The 11,693-nt window shown below is 49.4% G+C and overlaps 6 protein-coding genes across 6 annotated transcripts; all 6 read right to left on the reverse strand.

Moving 5' to 3' along the window:
• Positions 1–1,949: 1,949 nt before the first annotated feature.
• Positions 1,950–2,390, reverse strand: TRV_00196 (uncharacterized protein; the record flags this gene model as incomplete). The annotated part of the gene is made up of 1 exon (XM_003025583.1): positions 1,950–2,390. The coding sequence occupies one exon, from the start codon at positions 2,388–2,390 to the stop codon at positions 1,950–1,952; it is 441 nt and encodes a 146-aa protein (XP_003025629.1).
• A 2,404-nt stretch (positions 2,391–4,794) lies between these two features.
• On the reverse strand, positions 4,795–6,783 carry TRV_00197 (D-lactate dehydrogenase, putative; the record flags this gene model as incomplete). The annotated part of the gene is made up of 6 exons (XM_003025584.1): positions 4,795–4,890; positions 4,953–5,011; positions 5,076–5,708; positions 5,763–6,070; positions 6,217–6,628; positions 6,759–6,783. 6 exons carry the CDS (start codon positions 6,781–6,783, stop codon positions 4,795–4,797), a joined length of 1,533 nt encoding a protein of 510 aa, XP_003025630.1.
• Positions 6,784–7,094: 311 nt separating this feature from the next.
• Positions 7,095–8,808, reverse strand: TRV_00198 (uncharacterized protein; the record flags this gene model as incomplete). The annotated part of the gene is made up of 6 exons (XM_003025585.1): positions 7,095–7,268; positions 7,331–7,699; positions 7,749–7,824; positions 7,893–8,476; positions 8,541–8,611; positions 8,676–8,808. 6 exons carry the CDS (start codon positions 8,806–8,808, stop codon positions 7,095–7,097), a joined length of 1,407 nt encoding a protein of 468 aa, XP_003025631.1.
• Positions 8,809–9,343: 535 nt separating this feature from the next.
• TRV_00199 (uncharacterized protein) lies at positions 9,344–9,886 on the reverse strand (the record flags this gene model as incomplete). Its single annotated transcript, XM_003025586.1, has 1 exon — positions 9,344–9,886. The coding sequence occupies one exon, from the start codon at positions 9,884–9,886 to the stop codon at positions 9,344–9,346; it is 543 nt and encodes a 180-aa protein (XP_003025632.1).
• A 122-nt stretch (positions 9,887–10,008) lies between these two features.
• TRV_00200 (uncharacterized protein) lies at positions 10,009–10,599 on the reverse strand (the record flags this gene model as incomplete). The annotated part of the gene is made up of 2 exons (XM_003025587.1): positions 10,009–10,248; positions 10,324–10,599. The coding sequence occupies 2 exons, from the start codon at positions 10,597–10,599 to the stop codon at positions 10,009–10,011; spliced, it is 516 nt and encodes a 171-aa protein (XP_003025633.1).
• A 178-nt stretch (positions 10,600–10,777) lies between these two features.
• Positions 10,778–11,086, reverse strand: TRV_00201 (uncharacterized protein; the record flags this gene model as incomplete). The annotated part of the gene is made up of 1 exon (XM_003025588.1): positions 10,778–11,086. The coding sequence occupies one exon, from the start codon at positions 11,084–11,086 to the stop codon at positions 10,778–10,780; it is 309 nt and encodes a 102-aa protein (XP_003025634.1).
• Positions 11,087–11,693: the final 607 nt, after the last annotated feature.

Here is an 11,693-nt window from a genome sequence, read left to right on the forward strand (position 1 = left end):
CGCTCTCCGGCATCCTCCTCCTTTGCCTCTAGAATGGCTTTATTCCTCTCCAGGGATTCCTTTCCCACGCACAGTTCTTGCTCACTTCTTTCTAGGGCTCTCTCCCTTTCATTATGGTCGGATATGGTCCTATGGAGATTATTAAAGCGCAGGGAGCGCTAATATCAGCTGCCAAGGCAGAAACACACGCTGCAAGCGCGGTAACCGTTGCTGACCAAGCCATATTGTAGTAACCTTGCAGATCTGTTCAACGAACAATTTCCGAGGGCGTCGGGAACAACTTTGAGGGCGTGTCTGGTGGATTACCTAGGTAGGAAGCAGGTAACCAGCGGCTGCGCCCATTCTCCTTCTGCAAAAGGTAATATATTAGTTCCTGCCTTATACGGCAAGAGGGGCAAAAGGCAGCGTAAACAACATCTTAGGCTCGAGCTGTAAAAGAGCGAAGGCCGCAAAAGAGGACACAAAAGTACCAGCTAGTAACAGCTTGGTGTAGTCACGAAACAGCCGGACATGGGTATAAGGGGGATATGTGAACGGACTGTAGAGTCCGGTGTCCCTTGCAGCTAATCTGCGGTATCGCCATCAAAGGGAGCCTTGGCTGAAGGGTTGAAGGCGAAGAGCGAGAACTCAGTTATGCGCAGTTGAAGGGTGAGCTTTGCAGGTCCTCATGTAAGTAACGGAATGAGGCTTGATTGGCAGATATTCGGTGGGACTATCATCATGATGATCTTGAAGACTTCTTGGATGTAAGGCAACTGGTTAACAGACGTGTCTATGGTTGTCTGTTCGTGAGGTGGCAGAAGGAAGTTCAAGTTTGTAAGTAGTTAGGGTGGTTGGCTGAAGGATGGAGATCCATCCATGGATTCACCTGGGCACCTGGGCAGCTAGTCTGTCACGTGAAAACGTGGATGTTTATATAATCAATTGGCTAGTCACTTCTTGGCAGTAATGTGACTTCGGCATCAACGACGGGTTTGCTGGCTTCGTTCTCGTCGTCGCTGAACGGGGGCTTTTGATACTCCGTACTCGTCGCTGTTGAAGGACCCGGAGTTTCGTATGATTCTTGTCTTTTGATATACTGGATTATAACCTTTCCCCTTTCCTGCTCTGTTTGATGTTTTTTGCTGAAAGGTGGCTGAGTGGTTTATGCCCTAGGAGATCATCAAGCGCTGAATAGGGAGTGGCTTCTCCTGGATATCCAAGTATTGTATTTTGGGAGGCATTCGGCTGCAATCAACAAATATACCCAGGCTTCAACATAGTAATATCCTGATAGGAGCAGAATTGTTGAGAAATGTCTTCCACAGGCGGCTCTCGGATGCATTTCTCTTCCTTGCCGGATTTTGCTGCTAGATTTCTGGGATGGCCCATCTCATGTTGCGGTTTTTGCACGGCCTAGCTTAAGTTACTTGCTAGATTTCTGTCCTCTTCTCTTTCATTAATTCCCATCCGGGATTTTCAAGCAAACTCGGCAGGTCTCTTCATGTGGCATGAGAATCACTTCGCCACTCAAGAGATTCCCAGGGTTTTCCGGGCATCATTGTTTTATCCGTGATCCGTAGAGTTTGGAGGCACAACGCCATTGTGGATTAATCGTTGGGGATGGTAGGGGATATCATGCGGGTGCTTTTTCGTTAAAGAAGTTATCATGAGGTGGTATGCTTCCTTTTAATGGAGTCCAGGTGTTTATATCCGCCGCGATATCCTTATGTCAATGGATATCTGTCGATTCAACTCCCAGACCATAAAGCTATGAGTTCGTCTTCGTTTCACCATATTCCTTTGTTATATGGCTACTCGTCACCAGCACTGCGTAAAAGTGCGAACTCTCGCTGGTGTAGCTAGGCTTGCCAGACCTAACCAACCTCTTTAATAGAGGATTTCTTAACCGTTAGGGGGATCCCTCCAAGGTACCGGTGCCCCATTCACCGGTAGGAGGGCCGTCGCCCCTATCCACGGTTCTGCTGGACGTCCCTGCGGATGGACGTCTGCCGCCTCTGCTCTAGCCGGAGCAATGTATCCCTTTCTTCAAGGGCTTCCTCCCACTCGCTGATGGTTTTCATTGCGCGGGTGGCCTCCTCGCACACCCGGCGGCTTTCGGCACTTAGGCGTATGCTCGCCTCATTCCGCTGGGAGACTGCTATCTCCCGCTGCAGGAGCACTCTCTCGCGGCCCGTTAGCTCCCTTCTTTCGATGTAGACGTCGGACCACTGGCTCGCAAGCTCCTGCTCCCAGCCTACAATCTTCTCCTCCCGTTCCTCCAGCTCCTTATTCTTCTCCTTTTCCTTCTTCTTCTCCATTTCTGCACGCCATGCTCGAAACTCGGAAGAGACAGCGCACGCGGCGATAACGCCAGTCCCGACGGCAGCAAATGCAGCAATCCACGACATAGTCTTAGAATTAAAAACAATTCCTGGTGTTATGCACTAACTGTAAGGACGCTGGCTAAGGACATTGATGGTCCGTTGTCTGATAGGGAATATAATGGCATATCTAAACACGAACTTAAGGAAACTGCGAATCCATTATTACATTCAACGGCGGCAGGCGCTCTGGGTGACTCCTTCCTGCAACATTTAATCCTCACATTTATGTCATTTTATCCCTCTCAACTTCATACGTCACTACCGCAAAGTCCAGCGTCTCTATACTCTCTAGGGATAGAAACTATTACATTCAAACTACTCGAATCCAATATGAGTATATTTCAATGATATGCAAATCAGTTACAATATTTCTTTTCCTTCAGGAACTTCACCACATTTGCGACTCACCACCGTCGTACCCGTCCAATTAGAGATCTCGAGTCTATAGACAGGCGCGAACTTCCTATGCACCCATTCTGGGATAAGATTGCACCAATACAGCCAGCGATTTACTCTCTGCTCTTCTCTTGAAAAAGACGCACCGATATTAGGCGTAAGCCTACTTTGCCCATATCCTGTCTCGGTTGGGGGAATGTATGGGTGGACGGGGACGTTCTGCAGATATTCTTCAAACTGCCACTCCCAGCCCACGTAAGCAGTAGGATTTTCCCTCCAAAAGTCCCGGCACCATTTGCTTCTCACTTTGTTATACCTTTCCCAATTAAAAATCTTGGTAGAAAAGGACTGGTTAAGCCACGTTGGCTCTAGTGGAGAATAGAGCCTTCCAATAGATCGACTGACCTTGAGTGCTAACCAAACCCGGCCATCGTTTCCAGGAGTAGAACTCGGCAAGTCGCAAGCTGTCACCACAGTTTTGCAATCAAAACACCTTGTGGAAGGATCTATCCATCCTGGGCGAGGCTCAGCGCCAGGCTTTCGAACGTATAGAAGACGTACTCCCGGTTGATTCGCACGCATATGTGGACAGAGTGCATAATTAAGGGTCTTAATAAGAGAATTAAAACCTGCAGGATCAACGTCTGCCCCTTGAGGGAATATGCGGAGATGATACTCTAGTGTGACCTCAGGCGAAGAAAATATCGTGGGAAGCCAATTAGTATCACAATCTCCTCTCTCTTGCGATACTAGCTTCTTGACGTCCGCAAAACTGAAATCACCGTGTATTCCCAAGTTAAGGCACTTCACAGTCATCATACAATAACGTACTGATGGCGGCTTGCTTAGTTGAAAGCTAGAAAAGGCTTCGGGACCATGAACAGCTAAACACCCTCGGCAGCAATGCTGTAACTCCCCGTTTCGCTCCAACATGCAAAGTCCCTTGAATCTTGATTCCTTGCTTGATAGGGTATCCTTAAGGGCATCAGAATAGAAGAATCGGGAACAGGTAAATCCTAAGGCAATCCTGTCGTTTTCGTTGTCCAGGTTCTTGACTACCATGGCCAGAAGTTCTGCTGGCAGTCTAAAGAGAGGACTATTGAATCCATTCAGTTTAGTACGGCTACGGGCCAGAAGGCGCTGGATGTGGCTCCGGTCGGTGGAAGAAGACATGAGCAGTGGCTGTAGAGGTGATAAACTGTAGATTTAAGAATAGATTATGGTTGATACCCTTTGGCTGAGTGTGTCTCTGTGTAGGTATTCTTGGGCGATGCGTAATTCGAATATTGGTGAAGGAAAGTGATAGGTAAATGAATTATCACACATTCAGTGAGATATAAATAGTCTCGTTCATCCCTTGCTTTGAGCTTTCTGCAGAGCTTGTTGCCTCGAGAGGCGGACAACATCGCCTGGGTCGAGCACTTTTATATCTATAAGTGCAATAAGGTTCTGATGCGATTGCCCCAGTAGTTAAAACGTTAGCAGCTATTTTATTGGAGAGATATAGAGTTTGATGTATGGCTCATTATATAATTGGCTACTTTTATTTGCCAAAATCAACCTTAAAGTCTATCGCGTCATTCATTCCGCCTGCACACAGTAGCAACTTGCCTCGACTTGGTGGTATGAAGTCACCGTCTGATGGTGTATAGTGCTTATCCTGATATTCGTCATAACCGTCGAGCCCGTTTGTGGCAATGTTGAATTGAAGATAGCTAAGAATAAACAGATAGAAGTAGCAAAGACAGAAATAAACCATGCATGAGACCGTGAGAATCGTCATCGTCCATCCATAATTCCAACTCAAAGCAATTTGCCAGTAAATCTCCTCGCCCGAAAATGAAAATCCCGGCCTGTGTAGGTTGAAGTATTAATGAAGATGAATTTTAAAAAAATATATATGCTAACGCTTTTTTTCTTTTACTTCTGTTCTATAAGGGCAGGGATGCCTTATTCAGAAGAGGATACGGGTCATAATCCGGGCTAAATGTTTCGTTAGTTAATGGAACTTGTTTTGAAGGAATAGTAATAGTTAGGTGCACATACATGAGAGGCCCTCTAGTTGGTCGTATAGATCTTTGATGTTTTCAGAGTCGACATTGCTGACGTCAGCCATCAGGTAGGCAACCTAGAAGTTCGTAGTGTTAGCAATTGACCGTTTGGTAATTACACAGGGAGAAAATAACGTACATCTCCTCTGCTGTCAGTCATCTGTTTATCAACATTGTGGTCACCGAGAATCTCGTTGACTAGAGCCAAGTTAGTCTTGAGGTAAAAGAAAATTGAAAGAAATTACGGTGGGGGGCCGCAAACCTTTTCGCAGCACACCGGGAACGTTGTTGTGGATGAAAATAACTCTAGCATGGTTTGGCTCGTCGATAGTCAAAGATCGAAGAGTGACCTCGGGCATGTTAACTGCACCAAGGGTGGTTCCCTCGTTGACGTATCTTATTAAAGCCTGTCCGACTTCGATGCCGATGGCACTCTGTGCCTCCTCAGTGCTGCCTCCAATATGAGGGGTGAGAATGATATTCTTCAGACTTCGCAGGTCACTTGCCCAGGGTGCTAGATCCTTGTTGAAGTAATCTCCGTTACCTCGGGGCTCGCTGGGGTACACGTCCAAGGCTGCACCGGCGATCTTCTCCGTACGCATGGCATGGATCAGGGCAGGGATGTCGACCACGCTCCCACGGCTAGCGTTGAGAAGATAGCTGCCATCTTTCATCTGCTCGAACTGTTGAGTGGAGAACATGTTTTTAGTCTCAGGTAGCTCCGGAACATGCAGGGTGACGAAGTCGGCTGTGTTGAGCAGCTGTTGCATCGTAGGCACCTGTCTGGCGGTCCCCATGGCCATGAGGTTGACTACATCGTAGTAAATGACCGTCATGCCCATGGCCTCTGCAAGGACAGAGAGCTGGGAGCCAATATGTCCGTATCCGATTATACCTTGAAAACACCATCAGTACAAAGAAGAAAAGGTAAAAAAGGGGGGGATCATACCAAGAACCTTCCCACGGACCTCCCAGCACTTATTGCTAAGCTTGTTCCAGGTTCCATTGTGCATTTCAAGCGATCGATCACCCAGTTGACGGGCAAGGGTGATGATCTCGGCAATCATCAGCTCAGCAACGCTGCGGGAATTGCTGAATGGAGAGTTAAACACCGCAATACCGTTGTTGGCGGCATACTGTAGATCGACCTGGTTCGTTCCGATACAGAAGCATCCGATGACCAGCAGATTGTGCGCTTCCTTGAGCACTCTCTCGGTCAGTTTGGTCTTGGATCGGATACCAATGACATGCACATCCCTGTAGTTCCGTAGTTCCGTCAGCCGTAAAATTCTCCGAACGTTTTTTTTTTTTTTTTGCGGGATCGGAGATAGATTTTGTGAGGGAAAAAAAAAAGAACGAACGAACGAAAGAAAGGAAAAGAGGAATAAGAAATATGAACTGACCTGATTTTCTCGATCAATTGGTCTTCTGGGAGCGATGACTTGAGGAATTCGACCTGGTAGCCCTGCTCGGAGAGCATGCTGCGGCCGGTGATGTTGACATTCTCGAGCAGCAGGACCTTGATATCCTTGGTAGCGAAGGGCTTGAGCAGCTTTGGGCGGGAGACGGAGGTCTGCCTGGCTGTTCGGGCATCGAAGCTGGAGAGAGGAGAGGGACGAGCTGCTGAGGGCGAGACAGACAGGTTCACGCTGGTAGAGACCTGGTCCGAGAGGTTGCGAGCGGCGCCGCTGATCTCTGTCGGAGGAGACATGGTGGGAGGGCTGTTTCCGGTGATGCTGATGGCGAGAGCAGAAGAAAAAGAAGAAGAAGAAGAAGAAGAAGAAGAGGCGGAGAAGAACAGGCCGGGACGAGGGACTGATGGGCTTTTTTATATCGCCAGCTAGCTAGCTGTCAGCGCATCCGCCGTGAGTTGTTCGCTGCGTGCATGAAGATGACTCTTATCGCTCAATTCCTGCTTGCTCCAGCTAAAAGCGGCCCCGCTGACTAAAAAAAGCTCGCTTCTTCGCCATCCCATTGTCTCTTATCTCTCGCGCATAAGAGCGAACCGGTTGGTGGGTGGGTAGAGAGGCAGAGGCTACTTTGAGCGACGCTGGCCTGCACGCGCCCTATGGCTTGATCTATAAAGGGCCCTGGATGTCTTGTATCTACTTCCCTCCGCCCGGCGTCGGGGGAGACCCCTGGCTGCTGACCAGGAACAAGCCGCTAGTTCATGCAGGCTGCGACTAACAATACTTTCGGTACTGTACTTTTTTGGCAGTTGTTTGTTACTTGTTCATTGTCCAGCATGGCACTAAGTATGTAGTCTGGCGAAATACATTGGTTAGACCTTCATGTTCTCGACGCCCTTGGCCAGGTCCGCCTTTGCCGCATCGGCTTTTCCTCCCTTGGCCTTGACCTTCTGCGAGGTGGTGTCCTTGGGCAGCTCCCTGACATATGGGAGGAACTCTGGGTTGCCGGGGATGTACTTGCGCAGGACCTCTGGCACAATGATACCCTAGGATATGTCAGAACAACGACACAAAGAGGTAGAACGCGGGAGGGGTAGGCGAAACTTACGTCTTCCTGCTGGTAGTTCTCCAGGATACAGCATAGGGCTCGCTCGGTGGCACACAGCGTGGCGTTGAGAGCGTGGCAGTAGTTCTTCTTGACGTCGGTAAGCTTCTTCGAGCCGAACCGGATGTCCAGCTCGCGGGTCTGATAATCGGTGCAGTTCGAGCAGGAGACGAGTTCCTTGTACTCTCCCTGGAAGGGGAACCATGCCTCCAGGTCCAGCTTCTTGGACGCAGCGTTGTTCAGGGCACCAGAGACGATGGCAATGACCTGGTAGGGGATCTTGAGCGACTTGTAGAATTCTTCAGATGTATCGATCATCTCATCAAAGGCCTTCCATGACTCCTCTGGCTTCGTTATCAGGAATTGCTCGATCTATGGTTGTTAGCCTTGATAGTCGTATCCAGGGAGCTCCAATGCATACCTTCTCGAACTGATGGACCCGGAAGATACCCCAGGCGTCTTTACCGTGGGCTCCAGCCTCCTTTCGGTAACAGGTACTGTATCCAGCATATCTATCGGAGTCAGCCACAACATATTCTGTAATAAATAGGAGGCTATAACCTACTTTATAGGAAGTTCCTTTTCCAAAATCCACTCTCCATCGTGCAAGGCGGACAAGGGCTGCTCAGACGTAGCAATCAAATACTTATCCGTGCTTGGATCTTCGCTCTCAGTAACCTTGTATAGTTCCTCATCGAACTGCTCCAGCTGCGCTGTCTTGGCCATGTAATTCCTCAACATGAAATGCGGTGGCTGATTGGGCTTATACCCCTTGTTAAACAGGAACTCAAGTCCATAGTTGACGAGCGCAAGGTTAAGGAACAGTCCATAGCCCGTCAGACAGTATCCTCTATGTCCTACGATCTTGACTCCTCGCTCTGGGTCATAACCATCAAGCCGGTAGAGCACTTCATGGTGGGAGAGACAGTCTCGCTTCTCGACCTTGACGTCTGGCGGCGCCCAGGTGCGGAGGACGGCGTTGTTGTCCTCGTTCTTGTCGACGGGGACAGAGTCGTCGACGTAGTTTCCGATTGTCTTCAGCCGGCGGTCCCGAAGCTGTTCGCATTGTACTGCTCGGTCCTCGATCGCTTTCTTCTCTTCTTCTAGCTTTGCCTTTTCCGCCAGCAGGTCTGTTGCATCCTCTTTATTCTATTGACCGTTTGTTAGCCATGTCCGTACACGTCCCCTACTGTATCTCTTCGCGAAGACCAACCCTCTTCTTCATGCCAATCTCCTTTTGTACGGCATTGATCCTTGATCCGACCTGGGTAGCCTCATACCGTGCTGTAGAAAAAGACGTTAGCCCACACAGTAATGCTATGAGTCAGTAGTTATCGAGCCAACATACTCCGGCGAGCATCCTCGTACAAGGCCACAACTTCGTCGACGAGCTCTTCAGAGGCGAACCGTCTTCTCTGACTCTCCTTGACCTTCTTCGGGTCTCCTCCTCGCTCGGGGATGAGGTCTGCAATGTCGAGCATCTTGACCTCTCTGCCGTACGCAGCTTTTCTATCTTTCTATCTTTAGTTATCGCAGTGCGGGGTGAAGTGCTGGCAACCAGCGTCAACAACCAGCAGGGCTGAACGAGAGACAAGGACTCTCTGCGAGCAGACACGGAGCAGAGACGAAATATGGGCTGCAGCGACTGCGACTGAGAGACTGTCGAGTGTCTCTTTCTTCGCTGCCCTGGCGGTCCTTTTTTTTTATTTTTTGTATGCCGAGAGAGAGTTGAAAAGTCGAGGAAAACTGGAGGGGTAAAAGTGCGGTTGGCGTGGCGTTTGGGCCGTGTCGATAAGCGCGGTAGACGATAACAGCTTTGATATCAAAGATAGCCGCACAGGGTGGGATAGACAGCAGATCAGCGGGATGGATATCAGACGAGTAGGTAAGAGATATAGAGGATAATTAGATATTACTGTTATTACCATAGAGAGGCATGAGGAAAGCATGGAAAAAAATGAGAAAAAAAAACATGACATAAAATAACATACACGCAGTGCTTGACCCCAATCCGTTCTAACGCTGGTCTATCAACCCATAGTCCCATGAAACGAAGGAAAAGAGATGAAGAGGAAGAAAAGGAAATAGAAGTAAGGAAAAGGGGGTATGCTCGTCATCATCAGCGTCAGCCACCAGCCCTGGCAGGGGAAGAAAAGGGGAAGAAAAAGAAGCATTAAATCCAGCCAGGGATAAAAGTAGAAGGGGGGTGTGTAAAAGAAAAGACAGCAAAGCAAGAAGAGAAGCCGAACCGACCGACCCGAGGAACAGAAGAAGAGTCAACGCAGAGATAAAAGGAACAAAGACAAGAGAAAGAGAAAAGAGAAAATGTGAAAGTGAAACAAAGGGTATAACCATGTTGCAGCCAGTAGATAGAGAGCCCAGTAGTTTCGTATCGAGGAGATGTCGATCGAGTGGTAGGAAAAGGTCGCGAGGATAAGCCGTGATCGTCACTGGTTTAGTTGACGGGTTGGATTTGTTTGTTCGTTGTTCAATCGTTTGATCGAGGATGGGGTGGAAGGTGACACGCCGAAGCTCAAGTAAGTCGCACCGTAAAGCCATCCGCCGCCTCACATCAATCGTGTATGACCCTGACCATCCCCAAACAAAGCAAGTAAAACGGGGAGGAAAGCAACGGCAGGGCAAGGCGAACGTCGGAAGATTGGAGGGACCCGCGGAGAGGTCTACATGACGAGACACTTGCCGTTGTTCGCTGGTTCGCTGGGCGTCTGAGACTTCTCGATCTCAGCAATCATCAGCTCAAAGGTGGAGGAGACGTTTGTGTCGTTGCGGGCGCTGGCTTCGGCCCAGGCGCAGTTGAAGCTCTCGGCCAACTTCTTGCCTTCTTCCGCAGAGACCGTTCGCACGTCTGCGGGGAGATCGCACTTGTTGCCGACGAGCACGAGAGGAACCCAGTCCTGGCCCTGGAAGCTGTTAGCATCCACTTATCACTATAACTGCTGAGAAAAAATATAAAGAGAAGAAGAAGAAAGACGCACGAGGTGGTTGAGGATCTTGTCGCGGATGACGGTGACCATCTCAAAGGACTGTCTGGAGGCGACAGAGTAGACGATCATGTAGCCATGGATGCCGATGAAGTGCTTCGAGTTGAGGATGCTGTACTCGTCCTGGCCCGCCGTGTCGACGATCTCGGTCATGTAGTCCTGGCCCTTGTGCTTGATGGTGCGGTTGAAGGTGTTCTCGATTGTCGGGTAGTAGTTCTCGACAAAGGTGCCCTCGACGAAGCGGACGGTCAGCGACGATTTGCCTGCCATCAGTTAGCCATCATGTATCTTGTCTTTTGTTTGTCCATTCTTTCTATATCAAGTCTGTGGTCTCTTGTATCTTTGTATCTTGTCTCTTGTCTCTGGCGTTGGGTTCACTCACCAACGGCCCGACTGCCCACTATGGCGACCTTGCGTTGTTTGGTAGCGACCATGGTGATGGGTAGAATCAGTAGCAGACAGCTGCACTCTGAGGATGGACAGCAGGGAGGATAAAGGAGGCGAAGGGGGCAGGATAAAGGCGCAGATGGAGATAAAGAAGAAGTAGAGAAGGCGAAGAAGAGAACAAGAAGAAGAAGAAGAGAAGAGAGAGAGAGAAAAGCAGGACGAGATATTTTTCTTGTGTTGTTAAGGTTTGTGTCTGGATCTCGAGCTCGGTCGAGTCTCTGCTTCGTATTTGCGGTTCCAGGCAAAAGGGACGGGGAAGAAGACGGAGAAGAAAAGAAAAGCAGGACGAAGCCGGCGAGATATAAGCCAACTAGATATTATACTCAAGAGAACTAACTACTGGCGGCAGCGGCTTTATATAACGTCTTCGAAATAAAGGCTGGGAAGATCCTTCTGGTAGCTGCTTCTGGCCTTTTTATGCTTGCTTTTGGCTTCTGCGATCTAGCCAGGATGCTGGGAAAGCTTGCATCTCGAGATGACGTTGAGTTCGTCCTGGCTCAATCCACGGCCTGCGGCGATGGCGGGCATGACACTTGTCTGCTTTGTATAGATTAATACGCACTCCCTTCTTTCAGACCACAACCCCCTTCTTCAACCCCTTCCCCCCTTCCCCCCTGCGGCACTTACTTCTGGCACCAGCGAGGAAGCGGTCGACCTGACGGAGCGTGGAGTTCGCTCGCGGGCCCCTGGCCGTTTGGATACCGGATGGCGGCCTTATACCAGCGGAATACATGGACAGCCCAACCCCGTAATATTCCACGTGAAAAAAACCCGGCGTCTGGGCCCTTTTTGCAAAGCAGGTCAAGGCCAGCACCAAGAAACTCCGCGGGCTGGCCACCGTTTTAAGGATAAGCAGCAACAGTTTAAGGCCATGCATAGCGTCTTGTTTGCTTCGCTCTGCCGCCTGAGACGAGACC

This window comes from Trichophyton verrucosum, assembly GCF_000151505.1.
Source record: "Trichophyton verrucosum HKI 0517 chromosome Unknown contig00015_1.f1.exp, whole genome shotgun sequence".
Taxonomy (NCBI): Eukaryota; Fungi; Ascomycota; class Eurotiomycetes; order Onygenales; family Arthrodermataceae; genus Trichophyton; species Trichophyton verrucosum.